The sequence below is a fragment of the Ricinus communis genome, chromosome 9 (assembly GCF_019578655.1).
Source record: "Ricinus communis isolate WT05 ecotype wild-type chromosome 9, ASM1957865v1, whole genome shotgun sequence".
Classification (NCBI taxonomy): domain Eukaryota; kingdom Viridiplantae; phylum Streptophyta; class Magnoliopsida; order Malpighiales; family Euphorbiaceae; genus Ricinus; species Ricinus communis.
In genome coordinates this window covers 2,227,481-2,249,072 of record NC_063264.1, presented here as the reverse complement: position 1 = coordinate 2,249,072, position 21,592 = coordinate 2,227,481, and the positions used below count along the sequence as shown (strand labels likewise).

General features: G+C 35.3%; 6 protein-coding genes across 10 annotated transcripts; 3 read left to right on the top strand and 3 right to left on the bottom strand.

Moving 5' to 3' along the window:
* Nucleotides 1–108: 108 nt before the first annotated feature.
* LOC8262360 (serine/arginine-rich SC35-like splicing factor SCL28) lies at nucleotides 109–4,209 on the top strand. Of its 3 annotated transcripts, XM_048378930.1 has the most exons (8): nucleotides 109–415; nucleotides 580–657; nucleotides 737–901; nucleotides 1,032–1,096; nucleotides 1,264–1,303; nucleotides 2,750–2,974; nucleotides 3,738–3,805; nucleotides 3,899–4,209. In XM_048378930.1, the coding sequence occupies exons 1-8, from the start codon at nucleotides 225–227 to the stop codon at nucleotides 3,937–3,939; spliced, it is 873 nt and encodes a 290-aa protein (XP_048234887.1). In that variant the 5' UTR covers nucleotides 109–224; the 3' UTR covers nucleotides 3,940–4,209. The 3 variants fall into 3 exon arrangements, with proteins under 3 accessions (XP_048234887.1, XP_048234888.1, XP_002516840.1); XM_048378931.1 differs by lacking the exon at nucleotides 3,899–4,209 and having other exon boundaries at nucleotides 110–415; nucleotides 3,684–3,805; XM_002516794.4 differs by lacking the exon at nucleotides 3,738–3,805 and having other exon boundaries at nucleotides 112–415.
* Nucleotides 4,210–5,216: 1,007 nt separating this feature from the next.
* On the bottom strand, nucleotides 5,217–6,979 carry LOC8262361 (NADH dehydrogenase [ubiquinone] 1 alpha subcomplex subunit 8-B). Of its 3 annotated transcripts, none has more exons than XM_015717928.3 (3): nucleotides 6,827–6,979; nucleotides 6,532–6,749; nucleotides 5,217–5,564 (listed from the first exon to the last, which is right to left on the bottom strand). In XM_015717928.3, exons 2-3 carry the CDS (start codon nucleotides 6,717–6,719, stop codon nucleotides 5,432–5,434), a joined length of 321 nt encoding a protein of 106 aa, XP_015573414.1. In that variant the 5' UTR covers nucleotides 6,720–6,749; nucleotides 6,827–6,979; the 3' UTR covers nucleotides 5,217–5,431. The 3 variants fall into 3 exon arrangements, with proteins under 3 accessions (XP_015573414.1, XP_015573415.1, XP_048234889.1); XM_015717929.3 differs by having other exon boundaries at nucleotides 6,532–6,740; nucleotides 6,827–6,972; XM_048378932.1 differs by lacking the exon at nucleotides 6,827–6,979 and having other exon boundaries at nucleotides 6,532–6,820.
* Nucleotides 6,980–7,552: 573 nt separating this feature from the next.
* Nucleotides 7,553–7,968, top strand: LOC8262362 (50S ribosomal protein L33). Its single transcript, XM_015717930.3, has one exon. The coding sequence runs from the start codon at nucleotides 7,556–7,558 to the stop codon at nucleotides 7,730–7,732; it is 177 nt and encodes a 58-aa protein (XP_015573416.1). The 5' UTR covers nucleotides 7,553–7,555; the 3' UTR covers nucleotides 7,733–7,968.
* A 2,537-nt stretch (nucleotides 7,969–10,505) lies between these two features.
* Nucleotides 10,506–14,843, top strand: LOC8262363 (probable 1-deoxy-D-xylulose-5-phosphate synthase, chloroplastic). The gene is made up of 10 exons (XM_015717902.3): nucleotides 10,506–10,923; nucleotides 11,130–11,264; nucleotides 11,403–11,567; nucleotides 11,701–11,851; nucleotides 12,379–12,650; nucleotides 12,734–13,007; nucleotides 13,117–13,424; nucleotides 13,554–13,835; nucleotides 13,906–14,190; nucleotides 14,496–14,843. The coding sequence occupies exons 1-10, from the start codon at nucleotides 10,780–10,782 to the stop codon at nucleotides 14,646–14,648; spliced, it is 2,169 nt and encodes a 722-aa protein (XP_015573388.1). The 5' UTR covers nucleotides 10,506–10,779; the 3' UTR covers nucleotides 14,649–14,843.
* Nucleotides 14,844–16,458: 1,615 nt separating this feature from the next.
* Nucleotides 16,459–17,262, bottom strand: LOC8262364 (heavy metal-associated isoprenylated plant protein 19). The gene is made up of 3 exons (XM_025156954.2): nucleotides 17,230–17,262; nucleotides 17,048–17,129; nucleotides 16,459–16,976 (listed from the first exon to the last, which is right to left on the bottom strand). The coding sequence occupies exons 1-3, from the start codon at nucleotides 17,260–17,262 to the stop codon at nucleotides 16,696–16,698; spliced, it is 396 nt and encodes a 131-aa protein (XP_025012722.1). The 3' UTR covers nucleotides 16,459–16,695.
* Nucleotides 17,263–18,004: 742 nt separating this feature from the next.
* On the bottom strand, nucleotides 18,005–19,610 carry LOC8262365 (peroxidase 24). The gene is made up of 4 exons (XM_002516799.4): nucleotides 19,243–19,610; nucleotides 18,943–19,131; nucleotides 18,680–18,845; nucleotides 18,005–18,537 (listed from the first exon to the last, which is right to left on the bottom strand). The coding sequence occupies exons 1-4, from the start codon at nucleotides 19,459–19,461 to the stop codon at nucleotides 18,131–18,133; spliced, it is 981 nt and encodes a 326-aa protein (XP_002516845.3). The 5' UTR covers nucleotides 19,462–19,610; the 3' UTR covers nucleotides 18,005–18,130.
* Nucleotides 19,611–21,592: the final 1,982 nt, after the last annotated feature.

Here is a 21,592-nt window from a genome sequence, read left to right as displayed (position 1 = left end):
TATAAATCATATAATTTTATAGTAAACTAAAATTTTAATATTCTTTTACTATAATGTGTAAAATTTAGTAATTATTTTATAATTTATCCATTAAAATACTCACATTACCATACCCTTTACTTTTTCGTTGGTTTAACTCTCGCTCTCCCTCCAAAACTTTCGAAGCCTAATCAAAATTCCAATTCTAATTTTAGGGTTAGGGTTTTACTTCAAATTGTGCTAATATGGCCAGATACAGAAGTCGCAGCCGGAGTTACAGTCCCCGTCGTCGCAGCAGAACACCACCACGTGGCCGTAAACATCACTACGACGACGAAGACCCCCGTGACCGCCGCCGTGTCACACGCTCTCACCGTGACCGCCGTTCCCCTGCTCCATCTGGTCTTCTCGTTCGCAATCTTCCTCTTGACGCCAGGTACCTCTCTCTCTCTCTCCTTCTTATGTTTTATCTCTTTATTGTAAATTCATGCTCATTTATTGTTTCATTTTTTTTTTTTCAAATTTATATGAATGTTTTTTTATTTGTGTGATATGTGAGACGTTACGATGATGACGACGATGATGATGATTTTAATCCAGGCCTGAAGACCTTAGAGGTCCATTTGAGAAGTATGGACCTGTGAAGGATGTTTATCTACCCAAGAATTATTACACCGGGTATATGCTTTGCCCTAATGGCTTGTTTTACATCCAGTATGTTGTGAACTGATTTTTTTTGTTGTTCTGATTTTTGCAGGGAGCCACGAGGCTTTGGATTTGTGAAGTACCGGTATGCTGAAGATGCGGCAGAGGCAAAGCAAAGGATGAACCATAAAATTATCGGTGGACGTGAGATAAGAATTGTTTATGCGGAGGAGAATAGAAAAACTCCTCAAGAAATGCGTACGACTGCACGCGTAAGGTATTCAGCAACTACTCTCTCTGCTCCCATGATTCATTGCTGTGTTTTTGTTTTTAGAAATTAAACTTCTTAGAGGGTTGGTTGAACTCTCCTGTGTCCTCCCTCTGAGAATTTTTGTGTTCATGTTCAGTGGTCGACATGGAGGCAGCACTAGAGGGAGAACTCCACCGAAGTCTCCAAGACGCCGGCATCGTTGTCAGTTTAAACTTACTTTTGCATTTATCTGAAGTTTCTGTCAACATCTTCACGTTTTTATGGCTTTATACTTCAATTTTTAAAGCTGTCTGTAATCATAAGAAAGTACAAAGTCTTCTCAATTACTAACTTTTCTGAGCTCTAACTCTTTTCTTTTTTTGGTGCAGCTTACTCACACTCACCTTCGTCAGCCAGGCATGATTCGAGGTCTGGTATTATATGCTAGGAGTGTTTTTACTTTTTTTTGGTACTTCTGTTAGTTCTTATTATTGGCATGCTCCTGTATTTATTCCTTCATGTCTCATTCAATTAAATTCTTGATTTCTATAATTCTTTTTTTTCTATAATTTCTTTTGTTTTCTTTCATTTGGTTCATGATATTCTTTCAATCTTAGACACAGCAGCATCATGAAGTCATGAATAGCAGATCTTCTGCCACAAACTGTGAAGTCAGTTGCTTTAAAATATGCATGAATTTAGTCTAAACCACATCACTGTGGTTGTTATGATGTTGATTTCGTCAATTAGTGTATTGTGTAAAATTAGCAGCAAGCTTAGCATGCCCATTTGACCTGTAGCCTTTGGGTTTATGCTACATCTCACAGGTTCGAAGCATGAGGACAAAAAGGTAAAAGTTATAGCTGGTGCTTTTGCCTTGATAACCTGCTTGCTTTGACTATTTGACTTTTGGTGGTCCCGCAGACTGCTGTCTGTTAACCTTGATATGGAGTGTGTTTTGATGAATTGAATGTGGTCTGGTGGCCTTGTTGATGCAGATAGTAAAGTGAAATGGGAGACTTTAAAGACTTCTGGATTAATAAAGATTAACAACAAAAGATTCATAAAGTGATGGACAACATGCCTTTCTTTCAATGAAAAGCCTACATAAGTGTTACCTATAATGCCACCTTCACCGGCTATCATCTACATATTGTGATGGCTTTTCTATTCTTTTGACTTTTGGCTTGTGAGGTTTGCTTGCTGACTAGCAAAACTTGGTCTGAGAGATAATTGAAATAACAAGGGTACTCTTTTTTTCTTCTTAAGTAATATTATAGTAAGGAAAATTTTTAAATTTGATATCTTCTTTTGCATATACTATCCAGTTAAGAAAGAATATAAAGCTTATAGTTGGGCAAAGAAAGAAATCATCCTCAATGAAGGAAAGCTATTCAAAGTTTTACTGATAGAGATATGATGGCAATGTCCAAGAAAAAGATAATTTGAGGTTTTATAAAGTTGGGGCAAAGAGAGCTATGAAGTTATCAGATGCTGATCAACCAGTACACCTTAGAGCCCAACTGTGAAAGTGTTTGGATCCAAGTATCTTATTTTTTTTCCAGATATCATGAAATGGTGCAGGTAAAGGTCATATTTTAGTTAATTAGATTTGACTGAAGATGTAAGTATTTTGTTTTTGAGCATACTAAGGATAAAAGTTGAGATTCTAATTTCTCTATATACCATTTGTCTTAAATTTAAGCGATGAGTTTGTGCTGGAAATGGTTTGAATTATGAGGTTCCAAACAGAGACAGGCTATTATGTGTTGCCATAGGCACACTGCTACTATGTTGTTTCCAGCCTAGATTTATTGTTGAGTAGGACATTTACTTGAATATTGTTAATGTAGTGTTTAATTGCCATTGAGACAGGGATCGTGGTGCGAAGGATGATTATCACTCTCCAAGGAGGTCCAGGTCAATTTCACGTTCTCGTTCTCCACAAGATGAGAGGGACTATAGGTCGAACCAGAGGTCTCCAAGCCCAAGGGAGAATGATCAGAGTCCTCATGCTGAAAGAGAATATGCATCTGGTGGGTTAGGGAGTCCAAGTGGTAATGGTCACACTCGATCGAGGTCTCGTTCGAGATCTAATGGGTGAGTAGCTCTTGGCTTTTGACTTGCTCTTTTTTTTTATGATTTTCTTTTTTAAGTTTAGATTGATGAAATATAATGTCATAGTCTCTGCTGTGTATATAAAAATTGATTTGTCTAGAAGGGGATTATTCTTCTTGCACTGACATTTTTCGGGATTGGTTTTATGTTAGTGGTTCCGATATCTAATGCCAGTTGGAAATACTCTGTCTAGCTAATGTGAGGCTGCTATTCATTTTAGTATGATGTTTCTAGGATTTTGTGAGTGCTTGGTTCTGTTTCAAAGTCTTGAATATCTAATGCAGTTGCTAACAGCTTTTCTGGGTTTTGCCTCTCTATGCACAAAGGTGAAATTTAAGTTGACAGTATCAAGGTCTACATCCTGATTCATTGACAAAATCTATGAAATATTCAGTGCACAGTTGTACCGATTCTTAGAACTCCATTAATTTATTAGGCTTGCATGAATTAATTTGTTGTCAATTTAGTGTTTTGATTTGAATAATGTCATGAGAATGCATGACTTTGGCTATGATGAGTTAGATGTCTGTAGCCCCCTATTGTTTTACAATTTACAAGGAATTTGTTTCTATGATTTGAATCCGTGCCTTTAAGTTATAATGGGGCATCTCATCATTGCACCAAGAATCATCCTCAAAATCCTTGAATGATACATCTGAATGTAACATAAACTGGGGTATTTTTATTGTAGATGTGGAGTACTGCTTTCTGCTTCTTAGTTTAAACCTATTATCATTTGTGCAAGATTTGGGAGAAAGGGTTTTGTTGTTCCTGTAGATCATGCATTTTGCTTGGCTGATCTTAAATGGTTCTGTAAGTGGAAAATCCACTGACAAGTCTTGTGCATTCTTTGTAACAAATTTGAGGATAGATTGCTGATTGTTTGTTAATGTTTTGTCTTGCCAGTTCTCGCTGATGGGCTGTCTAGCGGTTACGATGGTATCTGAGGCTGCTCAAGCGGTTTGCAGTGGGAAGTGTACTGTGGGCGTTAGCGGAGCTAGATGAATAGTGTGTATGGATCTCACTTGTGGATCCCTCTTTTTGTTTATTTTTGTCTGTTGTGTAGCTTGTGAAGATGATATTAGTTGTTGAACTTACTCCATAGTATGGCAAGATGGGAATTTGCAATTTCATGCGCGCATAATTATGTTTTATGTAACACATTAATTGCTGATAAGATCAAAATATTAAATCAAAAGTTATCTGAAATGCTTAAATATTCTGCTTCATAGTTATATTTATACCGACTGATGCGGTGCAGGAGATTCTACTTAATCCAATTGCTGTATGATTCTGGACCAAAGAGTTAACATTCATGGATATTACTAATGTGAGAATCAAATAAAACATATTTATTTGAATTACTAATTTTTGTAAACAATGAAGCTGTTAGCTAACGCTTGAAGATTATTGTATGTGGCTGATGCTGAAATGTTGTGGCAAATTATCCTTTCATTGCAGTCATTTATGAATCTAGTATCTGTTGTCAATCATGAAGTTTACATCTGGTTATTCCAGCTCTGCTTTCATGTCTTAGTACACTAGGCTCCAACTGAGAATGCGATGGCCGCATCTGTTTTCTTTTTTCCCTTTTCTTTTTTATTGTCTTGGAAACTGCTTTTCAAGAATGTAGATTTATTTTTTTCTCAAAGCGCTTTGACAAATGCAGTTACAAAATCAATTAAATACTGCTTTTCAAGATGGAACAGCAATCCTGAATAGGCTTTGATCAGTACAGTAAATAAACCACTTTAAAATCCATCAGTAATCCTAAAGCAGGCTGTAATCGGTGTGGTAAAACGAGCCACCTCATTTACCCTGTCAAAGGAGGGAATTGAGTGACTATCATAACGCCTGTCATTCTTAAAGTTTGCCTGGTTTGTCATGCTGTGTAATGAACTCTGTGATAGCATGCGCTCTTCTAATGTCCTGCTGATTAAATTCGTTATATCGGCATATATACAAATGTCTTTTTTGTCCAAGCAACAAATGTATAACTGCCATCCAACACAATGTGAGCATCTTTTAAAATCATCCATTCATGCTTGGTATGTATGCCAAATACTATCCTCCTCCAGCAAACTTGGTGTTACAAGCTTCTAGTGCTTCAACTTGAGTTATGATCTTATGGCTGTATTCATTGATCAAAGCAATCAAATTGAGCACTATGAGAAACCAACTTGAAAATATCCACTTACCCATAAACCGAAAAATCAGATTATAGTGAAAGCAAATATTAATAACCTTGGATATTTATGGTTTAAAAGGGGTCTAGGTCCCATCACAATTGGAAGCAACCGCGGAAGAACATTCTTAGCCATACAAAAGGGTGAAAATTCATGCCGAGAAACAAGAAAAATTGTACGCAGCAACAGTATTTGCTCATGGCAAACTGCCCTAAATTATTGTAAGCATGGCATTACAAGTTCAGTTTGTCAATCATTCCAAAGGGCAAGCTTTCTCAAATGCTTGCTGCTCTTTGCGACACAAATCAAACTCATTTGTATGGTAATACATGCAACCGACATAAGCATCCATCTCTTTCGTGCACCTGTGGTGAAGATCTTTCAGCCTGCAATGCCAAACATCTCAGAATTAGAAAAGGAACAAACTAACCATACTTCTTTATATGTTTGTGCCATGATGCTTGAGCTTGTTTGATGCAACAAGCTCTATATTTAATTGGATTATGCAAGCTTATATGAACAGAACACTGAATATATGGAGGAATTGCAACACAATTCAACTGACCAACCAAACTTCAATCTCAAACTAATTGGAGTCGGCATATAATTATTTCAATGCATCATGTAACTGTACTTGCAGAATAATAAAAAAATACAAAGACAAACAGGAATTTGATAAATAAAAATAAAGTTTGCTACACAATTATGCAACAACTTCATATTGCTCAACAACTGTATACATAGGAAAGATCATGTGCATTAGTACTTCAGAGTATCTGCTATCGTGCAAGAATTGTTTAGATAAATGGCTGAGGTGTTTAAGTACACAATAAAACAAAAGAAGTAAAAGAACTTCTGAGGAGATTTTTCTTCCTCCCATTTATAAGAGATTAGGGGAGAAATAGAATATTTCTCAATAAACACGGGGAGGTAGTGTACGAGTAAACGCAAAGGCATTCGCCCAAAGGATTACTAAAGGAATCAGACATCACACCGCAAGTTTAAATACCATTGAGTTGGTTTCATGGGATTTTGATACTTATCCTATTTTACCCAGTGCAAGGCCAGTGTGAATCAAAATAACAAAAGAGAAAAGGAAGGAATTGGACTACGCCAAACGCCGACTTCACATGGCCAAGGCTTAACATTCTAATTCTTCTATAACAGCAGGAAGCATGGAATTTGACGAGTCCACAGCCTAATAATTCTAAATCAATTATGAAGCAGATAAAAGAATTGAAATAACTATAAGACTTTGTGTTAGGTCTTTAGTGACATGCGTATGAGTTACAGCAATGAGAAAAGTAATAATTTTGATACTAAGCAGTCAAATTATATACATGAAATACTTACAGGCCAAGGACGCATCGAGTGACTTGCTGGCCTTTGTCAAGGCATTTCTCGGGATTCGGATCCTTCTTCTTACACTTGAGGAAATCAACATTCTCTTGAAAGCATCTCGCCGTTATATGCTTCGATGACGCAGTCAGCACCGCCGATGTCGGGATCGGATTCCCTGTTGTGTCCACCGCACTCGCCATCTTCAATTTGATTCTCACAGTCTTTTCACCCTAATCAAATTTACATATAAAATCCTCACTCTAAATAAAGATTGACAAAAAAAAATTGAGATGGACTCCACCCTTACCTTCTTGTTGCTAGTGGGAAGGCAGAGAAACTGCTTTCGTGAAGTGAGAAAGATGAAAACGAGATCGTTTTAGGTACTGAAGAGGACTCGAGGCTTCATGCTAACGTGCGCTATGGTGGGATAATACACATTGGTTAGCAAGGGCATTTATGTCATTTCAAACAAAATTAGTGAGAGAGAGAGCCACTCCTTGTAGTTCTAGGGTTTTTGCTTTTTGTTACTAAATTTTCAATCTCGCATTTCCTAACGTGCCATTTTTGTTCACAGCTTGAGAGAAGATTGACAAGTGAGTTTATTTTTCTGTTTTCGAATCGTTCTCCTGACACAATGCTCTTGCTTTCTCCGATTTTCTCCTTTTTTGGGGTGCCAAAGCTTTTGCTTTATTTCCCTATTAATATTCCTTAGTATAATAAAGTATCCAATGTTTGCCATGATTAGGGCAGTATGCTACTATAAGTTTCTTCTTACACTTAGAAGTTGATTCTAGTTTGTAGATGGAGATTACTCGCATCTTGCTTGATAAAATGACTCATTGAGATCTCTTGTGGGATTATACTGATTTAAATTCTGTCCAAGCCCGTGAATTTATTTTTCTTTATTATTTTCGTATGATCTATCAAATATTTAAGACAGGTTGACAAAATTCAGGTTAGAGATGAGAAGCTTTCGCAAGAAAACAAATATTTCCTAGTGTTTTGATGACTTTCTTATGTGTATGTGTATTAGGAAATGGGTGACAAAAAGAAGAAGACATTCATGTTCATCCGGCTTGTTTCGGCTGCTGGGACAGGATTCTTCTATGTGAAGAGAAAGAGTGCTAAGAAAGTTGCTGAGAAGCTTGAATTCCGCAAATTTGATCCTAGGGTCAATCGCCATGTCCTGTTTACTGAGGCTAAAATGAAATGAGGTGTAAAATTATGTGCTAGATCTTCGTTATTACTCACTTTTATTTTTTCTTTTGGATCAGTATAGTGTTGCAGTGGATAATTTATTTGAGTAGGCTAATAAGTCATTGTTCTTGCTATTTATGCTGTTCGGTAATTCTCCCCTTCCTCCATTTTCCCGCATTGAATCTTAGACGGCGGTCTGAATTTTTGATTCATGGGTATCTTAATGGATGACCTAATAGCAGTATTTAGTTATATACCTTTTATTTTTACTTGTTATTATGATCCATTCTGTAGAGATGTCTTTCTTGATTAGCTAGTTATTTCTCATGAATGTATTAATGTACGACTCTACTAGTCGCAGCCTTATAGCTTTCTTTATGACTCAGGAGAATCATTATGAGTTTTTGAATTCTCAAAAGACTGCTTTCATATTTTTGTCTTGAGATTGAAATGTATCCATGTTAGCTTTTGTTGATGCGCCAAGTCTTTTGGATGCATTGCATTTACATAGCCTGAAGTAAAACTCATTGAAGTGAAGAGAGTATAAGGGGCGGGGATTTCCCACTGGAGGGGGTGGGGAATCCCTGAATCTCACCCCAAAGAGATATGGATGTGGGAGGAGTTCTGCTCGCAAGTGAACACAGAGCGGGGATGGGGAGTGTACTCCTTGCACTGTACTAGTGGATAGAGGAGCTGACTAGAGTGAGGCTGACTACCCTTGAAATTGTATCTAATATATACATCTTTCTATTCTGTTACTTTTCAGCTCCCATGTGTTATTTTTATGCGATGTGAATAATGCTTCGAAACTGGAATTATGCAAGTGTGCTGATCTCATTCAATATTTTGTGCAATCATGTTAGTCGAGGACATTTAGCGCCCGATAGGACCTAAGCTAATGAGCAAGGATTACATGTTGATGGAGATGCGCACTTGTCTATGGGGCTATGAAGAAGATAAGAGTTTGTTCACGATGAAGTTCATGATTAAAAGATATGAATTTTGCAATGTTTCTTTGACAGGTTCACATTTGAAGAGTAACAGAACCTGTGATCATGTGCCTTTACATACAAAATTCTTATGTGTGAACTCAGTAAATTTCACGTCAGAACACATCAATTCAATTTTAGGTTTATGATTGAAAATAGGCCGTGTAAAGGCAGTACTGAAAGGCACCAAAACCATCCGCGACACACGCTGATTCGGAACTCAAAAGCTCGTAAAATAATGGCAATCAATGCATGGCAGATGCACCATCCTTGTCATCTTTGATATTTGAGGCTATAAATATTCAAGCAGTAGCAACGCTCCCATCGTGTTCAAAATGGTACTAATGAACTGTCTGATTTGTTTCTTTTAGAACTATTGATGTATTAATTTCCTAAATTGTTTCTTTCTTCTTAAAAAGAAATTAGTTTAACACTTTTGAACCTGGTGGCTTGATAGCTTATACTTCTTCTGAAAAACAAAAAGAACAACTTTGGCTATTTTTTTGAGATTTTCTTAACCTTAAATTCGAAATTTCACAATGCATCAACTGGTGGTTATTCAATAAAGTTCCAAATTCATAAGTAACTTTTAAACTCTCTGCAAAAATAATGATAAGATAATATCCACCATAAAGGAAAAAGAAAGTAAAGCCTAAGGAATATGGTCGATTACTTTATTTTGGATCAATTAATCCTTTTAATTATTCGGAAAAGTTGTATTTCGTATATAATAACTAAAATTAAATGTAGATAGAATCTCAATTTTCATTTTGTTATATCTTTTATAACTCAACTATCATAAAATAAACTATTAACGTCGAAATTTTATAAAAGAAATTACAGGTATTAATTTTTTAATAGTATTTCAAATATTAATCAATTTTGTTATTCTTGAATTATGTCAGATTAAATTTCACTTTTAGACCATCATATTATGCATCATGAAATTGATATTCTAACATTTTCTTTATATCAATTCATTTCATTTAATTATTTGTGAAAACCGTAATTATGTATAACAAACTAAAATTAGATGGAGATTGAGTTTCAACTCTCTTATTATTGTAACTAGTGTGTCGATATTTATAACGAAATTATACATATTTGCTTTTATTAACTACTTAAAGGTTTTTCGAATATTAATCGGCTCCGAGACCTTAGGTACTTCTGAGTTTAATATCAACTTCAATTCTGATTCTATCTTAATTATGATTAGACAATCATATAATGAATCATAAGTGTTGAGATGTTAAACATGTTCTTGTACCAACGACACATGCCGATTGTAGGCGAAAAGAGAAACTCTTTCATCTTTTTAAAACTACAAATGGTTAAAAGCCAAGGGATAACAGGGAAACAGAGGCAAAGAAAGAGACAGAGAGCTACACCTGCCAAAATAATAACAGCATTCACTAGGGGCTGTTTGTACGTGCTGTATTTTTATTTAATTAGGACCTTACTTTCCATAGAAGAATCTGGATGTAACGTTTCTAAAAAGAAAAAGTTACTTATTAGGAAAGAAAAGAAATATTAAGGGTTCAAATGGGTCTGCTCATACGTTTGGCCAGTTACAGAATACAGAGCCGAAATTTCCAATGAAGATAAAAGGATATTAATTTTAGTAATATATTTTCTTATTACATATCTATCTTATATCTATTCAATCTATCCTTTTGCGATTTCTGATGACGTGGCCCAATGAGAATAAACCAGCCATTTTCTGGTCCGGTCATAGAATTTTTTTTTTTTTCTCTCTCTCTTGCTTTGCTTTGTTTCTGCTACAGTGCTACTGACAATGCTTAACTAAAAACACTATATATTATAGATACCAAGATGGCAAGATTAAAACTTTCACCTTTTGCACTAAGCCCTTCTCTCTCTCTCTCTCTCTTAACACTCTCATTTCCAGCCACAAATTCTTTTATTATAGTACCATTTGGTGGGACATTTGGTCCTGTTAACATAATCTAAAGTGTGTTTCTTGTTTCTGGGTTCTTCTCTTTTTTTATCTCTCTATTATTGGTTTTGAGCTCTCTTTATTTGTTCTTGTGCTAGTGTTGGTTTTGTTTCTGCAATGGCTCTTTGTGCATTTTCATTTCCTGCTCATGCAAATAAGGTCACAACAGCAAGTTCAGATCTTCAGAAGTCTAATTATGTTTCTTCTAATTTCTTATTGAAAACAGATCTTTTGGGCCAATCCATGCAAAAATTTAATCAGGTTAGTTCTTTTTGTCAAAGAAAAGTACCCATCAAACTTCTCTTTTTAATCCTCTTATATGTTTTTCTTATTCTTTGTTTTTCCTTCACTTGGTTATGTAAGGAATTTCAGTTATTTCCATTTTAAATAATATGAAATAAATAACCATTAAAAGACATTTCAAAAAAATAACCATTGAAAGAAACTGGTGTTTTTGTACTGTTTAGGCAAAGGGAAAGAAAAGGCCAGCTGGGGTTTGTGCATCACTATCAGAGACAGGAGAGTATCATTCACAGAGACCACCAACACCTCTCCTTGACACCATAAACTATCCAATTCACATGAAAAATCTATCAATCAAGGTATATAACCAAAAGCATATTTGTATGATATATCTACTTGCTTTTTTTCATTAACAAAAAGAAACGAACTTTATACCTTCTTATATATACTTTTGTGTATATAATCTTTATGCATGGTAATCATCATCACTAATACAGGAGCTAAAACAACTATCGGATGAGCTACGGTCGGATGTTATTTTCAATGTTTCTATAACTGGAGGTCACTTAGGTTCAAGTCTCGGTGTTGTTGAGCTCACTGTTGCCCTTCACTATGTTTTCAATGCTCCTCAAGATAAGATACTTTGGGATGTTGGCCATCAGGTTTTCTTCTTTGGCTTGATTTGTCCCTTTTTGTTGTAGATAACGAATGGAGTTCTTTAGAGAAGGAAATAGACTGTTATCAACCTGTTATGTAAATTGTCCAGAATACTATTTGACCACTATTAACTTGCAGTCTTACCCCCATAAAATCCTTACCGGAAGAAGAGACAAGATGCAAACAATGAGACAGACAAATGGACTTTCTGGTTTCACGAAGCGATCAGAGAGTGAATATGATTGCTTTGGGACTGGCCATAGCTCTACCACAATTTCTGCAGGCTTGGGTACTACTATGCCTCTTTTCAAACATTATCAAATTCTAAATCCATTTCTTTTGTGAAAAAAAAAAAAACAAAAGAACTAATGAACTAGTTACTATTTTTGGACTATCTTATTCATACTCTTTACCTTGTGAAAGTTGATGTATTTCTGTTCTCCTCCGAGCTTCAGCGGCAACTCAACTTGACTAAATGTTATTCACAAAGTAGTTCCTTTTGGTTATCAAATAGTGAATATTTAAAATTCTTGTGGGGGATTTCTTTTTCAATAAAAGTTAGATAGTTCTTGAAAACAACCTCAAAATGGATTGCTGAATTTAGTAGATTTCATTGGTTTCCTTGAATTAACTTTACCATGTTGGCCGACCATGATAGATGTGATCTATAACACAATCTTTCTTTATATCATTTCCTGATCTGATTATTCTACTGATTTAGATAAGATGTGGTTTCTTTTGGAAAGAATGAATAGGGCCTGTATATGCGGTCAATCTATCTTTAAACTATAGGCATCTGGCACTTTTGGTGGACAGGAATGGCTGTGGGCAGAGATTTAAAAGGAAGGAAGAACAATGTTGTTGCTGTTATAGGCGATGGTGCAATGACAGCAGGACAAGCTTATGAAGCTATGAATAATGCGGGATACCTAGACTCTGATATGATTGTTATTCTTAATGACAACAAACAAGTTTCTTTACCAACTGCCAATCTTGATGGACCAATACCTCCTGTTGGAGCTTTGAGCAGTGCTCTCAGTAGATTGCAATCAAACAAGCCTCTCAGGGAATTAAGAGAGGTTGCTAAGGTAATAAACTGGGTACATAAGGAAAAGAATGTTTGATCTACTAGCTGGAGCTGAAAAACTGATTTTGCTGGAAATTGTTGCAGGGTGTTACAAAGCGGATTGGTGGACCTATGCATGAATTGGCAGCAAAAGTTGATGAATATGCACGTGGGATGATAAGTGGTTCTGGATCGACCCTCTTCGAAGAGCTTGGATTATATTATATTGGTCCTGTGGACGGTCACAATGTCGATGATCTTGTTGCTATTCTCAAAGAGGTTAAGAGTACCAAAACAACAGGTCCAGTCTTGATCCATGTTGTTACTGAGAAAGGACGTGGTTATCCATATGCTGAGAAAGCTGCAGATAAGTATCATGGTAACTTGACTAACCATTCATTGGAAGAAAGTATTTCATTGATATGTCACAAATTGTACCTAAAACCTTATCATTAGGAAAGAGTAACAGCACCGTATTCATCTGGCAGGAGTGACCAAGTTTGATCCTGCTACTGGAAAGCAATTCAAGGGTAGTGCTAGTACACAGTCTTACACAACATACTTCGCAGAGGCTTTGATTGCAGAAGCAGAAGTAGACAAGGATGTCGTTGCAATCCATGCTGCAATGGGAGGTGGAACAGGACTAAATCTCTTCCTTCGTCGGTTCCCGACTAGATGCTTTGATGTTGGGATAGCAGAACAGCATGCTGTTACATTTGCTGCAGGTCTAGCTTGTGAGGGTCTTAAACCTTTTTGTGCAATCTACTCATCTTTCATGCAGAGGGCATATGACCAGGTAAGCCAATATACATTCTTACCTTTTCTTCAGTTGATTAACATTATTCTTATTTGGACTGATATGCAATTAATACATTCAGTTAATCATATATTTCTACTGATAGCTTTCTCTGCATGATTACTGTAGGTGGTACATGATGTGGATTTGCAGAAACTGCCTGTAAGATTTGCAATGGATAGAGCAGGGCTGGTTGGAGCAGATGGTCCAACACACTGTGGAGCTTTTGATGTCACTTTTATGGCATGCCTCCCTAACATGGTGGTGATGGCTCCTTCTGATGAGGCAGAACTATTTCACATGGTTGCTACTGCTGCAGCAATAGATGATCGTCCTAGCTGTTTCCGATACCCAAGAGGTAATGGTATTGGTGTTCAGCTGCCACCAGGAAACAAAGGCATTCCTCTTGAGGTAAACTGAAGCTGAATCTTTATATCAAGTCATCCTAGTCTACCTTAATAACCTGGTGTTTTTCTTGTAGGTTGGTAAAGGCAGGATATTAATTGAAGGAGAAAGAGTGGCACTCTTGGGTTATGGATCAGCAGTTCAGAGCTGTTTAGCTGCTGCCTCTCTAATGGAAACCTATGACTTACGCATAACAGTTGCCGATGCTAGATTCTGCAAACCTTTGGATCATGCCCTCATTCGAAGTCTAGCAAAATCACATGAAGTATTGATTACAGTTGAAGAAGGTTCAATTGGGGGCTTTGGATCTCATGTTGCCCATTTTCTGGCTCTTGATGGTCTTCTTGATGGAAAGCTAAAGGTACTATTCTAAATGACTTGTTTCTGTGCTATTGGTTATTACCTTGAATGAAATGAAACTCAAAATACTTGAATCTCATGGAAATATACTTTTATTCCACGTATGAAAATGTGTTCTTGAACTGAATCTTGTACTGATGAAAGTTGAAATGCTGAACTTTTAAAATGGCTTCAAACTGGGAACAATCTAAAGATAATGTCTTGCATACATTTTTCTGATGTAAAGCAATCTTTTAAATTTCATCTGCCTTAAATTTTGTAATTTGTCTTCTTAATACTTACTCTCTGTTTAAAACTCTATGGCAGTGGCGACCAGTCATTCTTCCAGATAGGTACATTGACCATGGATCGCCAGCTGACCAGCTGGTAGAGGCAGGTCTGACACCATCTCACATAGCAGCAACAATATTCAACATACTTGGAAATAAAAGAGAAGCTCTACAGATAATGTCAGCATAAAAAGAAAGTGGAAACATTTTCCATTTCTTCTTTTTGCAATTCTATAACAATGTAAAAAGGAAATACCTGTAAGATGTCTTCCATCTTCCATTTTGTGTATAAAAAACATGCAGTGTTAGACTTAGTACAGCATCACGTAACAGTTCCCAACTTTTGTTAGAAATGAATAAAAATTTTCAACGTGTTTTAGTTGCAGAAGCATTACCAAAGTGTGGCTATCCGCTCCACACTTGTCATCCATGTTCCTCCACCTAAATAAAGAAAAAAAACGAATTATTAAAAGTAAAAAGAAAGAGAGCAATATAATAAACAAAAACCCCTTTGAGAACTTGGTGGAAATTGACATTTGGAAAGTGCTGAATGCTTAGTGGAAATTGTTAGAAGACCATACAGGGAAGGTGCCACTGACACTGAAATTAAGAAAGGGGTTAAATGCAATGTTTGTTGGTGCCAATAATAAGTTAAATCGGTTTATACAGTAAAAGGTCATGTCGATCATACACAGAGTTCCGCAAATACAAGACTTTGTCTATGATTGTGAAACATGCTACCCGAACAAAATGAGGTGGGGCGGTGCTCCAAATGCCAAGTGATTGAAAAAAAGCAGATATCTTTCTCCAATATCTGATATTCTGTCAAAATGAGTCTACTTTCAGTAGGCCCTTAGAATTTCAACTGCAGATGCAGGTATATCAACAATCAGTGTACCAAAGTATGCATGAATGGTCAATGCAAGGTTACAATTTTTAGCTTTCACTTTCACAAGGCATAATAAACCAAGGATATGGACAGGGAACTGAAGCAATAAGAAAATATGCTGCTCTTAAACCAATTGGCTTCAAGGTATTAAGCATATGGAAGCAAAAAGATTAGAGAGAGAGAGAAAGGTGGTGTTAATCAATTGGATGAACTTATTTCAATGCAGGGTCTAGTCAAGTGAAGCATATCCATTGACTCCAAGGAATTAGGGCATAAGATCCTTCCATCCACTTTCAACCTTAAAATTGTCTTTTCTTTTATTTGTTTGCCCTTAATATTAATAAAGGTAACATCTTGTTCCGATTTTAAATATGTTTGGACAGCGTTGGAAATGATCAAATATTTCGCAATCGGAGCCTAAAACTACTAATCAGATGTTTTAGATCGTTGATTCGGAGCAGGGAGCTACAATAAGTAAGAAGTGCCATATAAATGCACTCATCAAAACGGGTAAGCATTTTATTCAAACAACTATATAGATTATTATTTGGTCTTACATTATATATAGGTGTTATAAAGTTTTTACTTTATTAAAAAATAAATTTAATTTCTTTTTATAAAAATAATGACTGGTAGAATAAAATATTTAATAAAAAATTATTATTTAAATTTTATCAAATATATTTATATATGATGCGTTACTGTATATTATATCAGTAAATTAATAAATAAATATTATTTTTAATTTTATTATTCAATTAAAATTTAAAAATCTAATATCGTTTTACTTTTAAAAAAAATTAAATGAAATGTATTTATCAAGTTTAGGATTTAATTATTAAAAAATTTAAATTATATTTGATTTTAAACATAAATTCAGGATCTATTTATTAAAAAAATATTAAATTAGATATATTTAATTTTATATATAAATCCAGGAGGTAAATTAATTCTTTATTCTATTTTTAATTGACTTGATAACACATGGCTTACTGTTGTTGAATGCGGTGACATTAAATGGTTGACTTTATACCACGTCATACGTTGACTTGACTTGTGCCACGTGGCTAGTACTGACAAAGACGACGGATGAAGAAACGTTGCAGAAGAAGAGGAAAAGGAAAACCCGACACCTTTGCTTGACCGGCGAATAATTTTCCGGTGTCAAGCCAATCGAAGGACGAAGTAATTTCCAATTTTAGATCATTGAATGAGGACTAATCTTGTTTCTGGCTTAAATCCGACTTATTCTTCGATGACTGTGGATTTCTGTTCGGCTGTCGGGGTTGAGGTTGATTTAAAAGAGCACAAGGACAAAAAAAATGAAAGATTTCCAAAAAATTCATGCCTACATAATCGAACATGCATTTGGGTTCTCATCACTAAACATCATAAACACTTCCTCTTTACAAATAAAATCAAAGAAAAACTGTTGCGGTGGTGGTGGTGGTGGTGCTACTGCTATGTTATGATTATCTGTCTGTGTCTCTTCCTCTTCATTATTCTTTCCTATAATCTCAACTCTCTTCCTTGTCTTCTTCTTTAGTTTCTTCAAAAGTTTGTGTGGATTGATATGTCCTGTAACCACTACTCTATGTCTGTTCATGTCTGTTGTAAATGTCTCCACTCCTACACATAAAATAACCAGTAGTATAAACATTGTTCTATTGCTGCGAATACATAAATCAATAATCAATTACCTTTGAACTTGGAAATGGCTTTGGCCACACTTCTTTCACATGCATTACAGTACATGGACACTTTGAGTTCTATCTCTGTTGCCTGATTTAAACAAAAAAGAATGGGAATTTTGCAGTTAAAAGTTCAGAGCCATCAGTACTTTCAATCAACAAATTAAAGAAATATGGAATGTGCGTCTTACTTTGAGATCCTCATTTTTCTTTTCCTTTCCCATTACAAGTCCATGAACTAGACAAGTGACAAAGGACGTTGAAGACAACAAGAAGGCATGGGTTTAAGACAAAAAGCGCAAAGATTAATTCAAATGCGAGTAATTAATTAAGGTAGTTACTGAGAGAGGGAGATAATAACTGTCATACAATTATACAAAAATTTGAACGTTAGACCATTGCAACTCTTGGATGGTTTCAAGTACTATGAATTAAAGTGTTTCTTATTGTTTTTGTTCGGTTATTTATTTTTTATCCTCTAAAAAAAAAAAAAACCTTGAACTGAAATACTAAACGCAGAGTTTCAAGGCCTTGACATAATGATTAATCTTCACAAGGCATGACTGATAGGGTAAAAGACCCAATGCAAAAACAACGATGACTTCAATAGTACATCCATAACTTCATATACATGTTTCCTTTTCTAATGGTATATTTCTTGTACATAAGGAATTTATTTTTCAGTAGTTCAGAGATAGAACCATCATGCGATGAACTAGAAGCAAAGTAAATATGCCAGTTGACCTTACAAGATTAATTAGTGGGTGACATTTTTGCCTCTGTAAACCCTTGTCAAATGTCAAACATAAGGAAATTAGTTAACTAGCTTAAAATAATAAATACTATCAGCTTGTTTTTGGTGGGTCATATGCCATCGTCTTTTTGGAGGATCTGTTGTTAATTAATCAAAGAGCAATAGTAATTTATATAGGAAGAATAAAAGATTGGTACGAATTGAATAAGAGATTTAAGTCAAACATTGAAAATTATTGATTGTGACATATAATTCATTATTACAAGAACCTACTTAACCATAGTATATATCATTAAATTAAGTTTAACTTTAAGGTTGTCTTAATGACTTAACCTTAATTATGGATTTACTACACGGCAGTTCTGCCTGATCTGTCCAGCATTTCCTGTAAGCACTTCAATAGCTCCCATTTTCTTCATCGATATAGCAAACTTAGCGAAAAAGGCATTTGATGTCTTCAGCTGTCGAACTATCCTGGCAGATTGTGTATTTTCGAGTAATGCAGCATCAGACTGAAAAAGGCCCTTGTTTTGAAGAAGAATATCGTAGTAATTCTTGTCAAATGTGAGTGAGCTTTGAGGATCCATCTCCACAGTTGTTGCTGGATTTGATGGATTCGGACATTTGGTTTTCAACAACTCTGCATAGGTTTTATCTAGAGAAGGATCCATATCTCCAATGCCTGTGAAGTTATACAGTCTATTTGTAAATGTGGCACAGTGAGCAACACCTATAGTATGTCCACCTGCTCAAAATTTAAATCAAACTGTATCAGCCGGGTACCAATCAGATCTTGATACAAAGCGTTACAAAATATATAATTTATATGATTATCAATGCCATAGTTTCAAATTTGAATGAAAATTAAAAATATCTTTGATTCAAACCTGAGAGAACCACAAGGTCATTGACATCAAGACCCTTGTTGGAAAATTGTTGCATGAGAGTGTTGAAATCTGCGAATGGGGAAGGAATGTTTCCATTGACTTCAGATGCTAGAGAAACTGTGCCATCCCTTCTTCCAGTTAAGACATCCCATAATGGCTTCTGGAACTGCTATCAACATGCATATTGTATGTTACATGCATAATTATGAAGAGAAATATATATATATATATATGCATATAATTGGTCAGGACTAATTGCTTACCGATAACGAAACAGCATCACGAGATGCCAAGGCCAGAATGTCTGCACATGAAACAACTCCAGGGCAAACTTGCTCGAGTTGAGTCTTAATTTCATCAATGACATCGAAACCTGACAGTGATTGATTAGGAATTGTATCTTTCTCAGATTGAATTCCAACTGCATCCAACAGTATGGATGCATCGCACCCCTGCCACATATAATACAGTTAGAAAATGTTAATTAAAATGCAATAAGTATAACATATACATGTTGCTAGCTTTACGAATACATGCATAATGATAGATTAAGGCAAATATACCCTAACAAAACAGTCATGGAAGTGCATTCTTAAAAGTTTAGCACCCAAAGCTGAGTCACTTTGAGCTCTATTCCTTGTGATGTTCCTCACAATCAGCTCAGCATCTGGGCAACTTGTGTTGTAGAAACGCAGGCTCAAACCATCAGCATTAGAAACCCCAACAGCTGCAAGAACAAGAAGTGACGATATTGCAATCAATATACCATCTCTAGCCATCATTCTTTTCGCCTCTCGTTCAAGAAAGAAAAAACAAGAAAAGAAAAAACAAGCAACGATATTAGCAGTTCTCTAGATGAGAAGGAAAAAGCACACCAACTAATCTGACAAAGCATCTCCTTTTATAGGCAATGAACTCCAAGATCGACCGTGCACTGTTAATTGAATAATAGAATAATCACCTTAACTTCTCCATAATCTCAGCTTTCTGGGGGTTTTTCTAAATACCCACTTGCTTATTAATAATTTAAATTGTTTTAAACTCCTTCCATGAATATAAACAAGCTAAAGGTGATAACGTCTTTGTATTGAGGTGTTACATAAATTATTTAATTCTGCTAATTTGTACTAGTTTAACCATGAAGTAATGCAAAACCCTTATCCGAGGAGTAAGATATATGGTTGCTAGAAGGCCGTCAAAAAGTAGTTCATTTTTACAAGAAAGTATGTACAATTTATCATCCAAACAGAAATGACCTGATGAAGGTGAACTGAAACCTAAGTAATTGCATATAATTCAGCCATCTGTATTATCAAATTGTTCACTTGATACCCAAGTAACGAGGCCTGCCCTGTAAATCTTCTTAGACCTTTTCTAGTTCAATTTGATTTGATAAAGTCAACAAAAACTTAACTTGGAAGTGAGATTATAAAACCAACAAATTGGCCAGGATAATTTGTATATAACTGTAACAAAGTTGGCACGCGGTGCCTTGATTTCCTGTATTTTTCTAATGGATATGCTCCATGACAGCCTCATTCTATTGACTTTTAAGGTTGAACAAGCATTTGATTTCTAAATTTCTTGGTTTTAATACTCTTTGTTTTCCTCCTTCATGTACGTTCATTATTGCACAAAATCTAAAAGATGAATTCGAATTGAATTTTTAATTTTTTAACTTTTTTATTAAATTTGATCGTTAATTAAATTCAAAGTTATATATATTTTTTTATTTGTATGACCCTCAATAGATCACGGCTTGCATGATAAAAGATAACGATACTAGTCATTCATTAAAACTACCATACATGTGATAAACTCCCGTAAATATTGATGGATGATGGTAAAAGGATTTGAATTCAAATTTTTTCCAATTTTCTCAAAATGAGAATACCAATCAGGCCACTTTTTAATTGGTAATACTATAATTTCTTACGTAATTAAATATTATTTATGAAAAATAAACTTAATCAAATCATATCCCACTGTACCTTGCCATAAAAAACCCAATTTTCATTTTCATTTATGGAGAATGACTAAAACATGTTAGGTTAATTTCCCTTGTTTTCTTTCTTTATTTCCTTTTCTTTTTCCTAAAAGAAAAAATTCTCAATCTAATTCATATTGTCAAAATTGGAATGGGGGTTTATGAAATTTTTATTCAACTTTGTAATAATTAATCAAACAATGTCTGGAATTCACTTTTAATAACATTCCAATGACCTTCAGCAATGCAAAATGTGATTCAGTTTTAGCTTGAGAAGCTGGAATGTTAGATATGCCCATCACAAGCAAGAAATAAAATGACAGCCACATGCAAGCCTCCAATCTAATGGGGAGTTGCCATTTGATCTATAGAAATAAAAGCCACACTTAATGGGTTAATTGCACCGCTGGTACCAAACCTTTGCACTTTTTTCCAAATGGCACCAAACCTTCAATTTGTTTCTTTTTGGTACCACTCCTATTATTTATGTATCTTCCGCCAGTACCAAAGAGGAATCCGACACTTATTTGATGATGTGGCTGCCGGATTTTGAATTCATAACACATCACTTGCCACATATGTTGCTGACTCAACAACTTAATTCCTAGTCAGCAATTAACTAATTACTTTAAATTTGAGCTAAAAATTTGAGAGAAATTGTCACCCAATTCAATTTCTTCCTCTAAGCTAACCCAAAAGTAACCGTTGGTACGAAACCTCCAAAATCAACGCAAACCGCTCGACTTCCACCCATTGTGAAGAATCTCTGAATCTTTCGTTTCTCGTCTCTGACCTTTTTCTTCGTACCTGGACTTTGCGACATTGTAGAACAATGACACTCGACTGGCGAGTAAGGGAAAAAGCCGAAGATCCACCACTATACTGTAAGTAGAAGCGGACCGATAGTGATTCTGTAGTTATTGAAA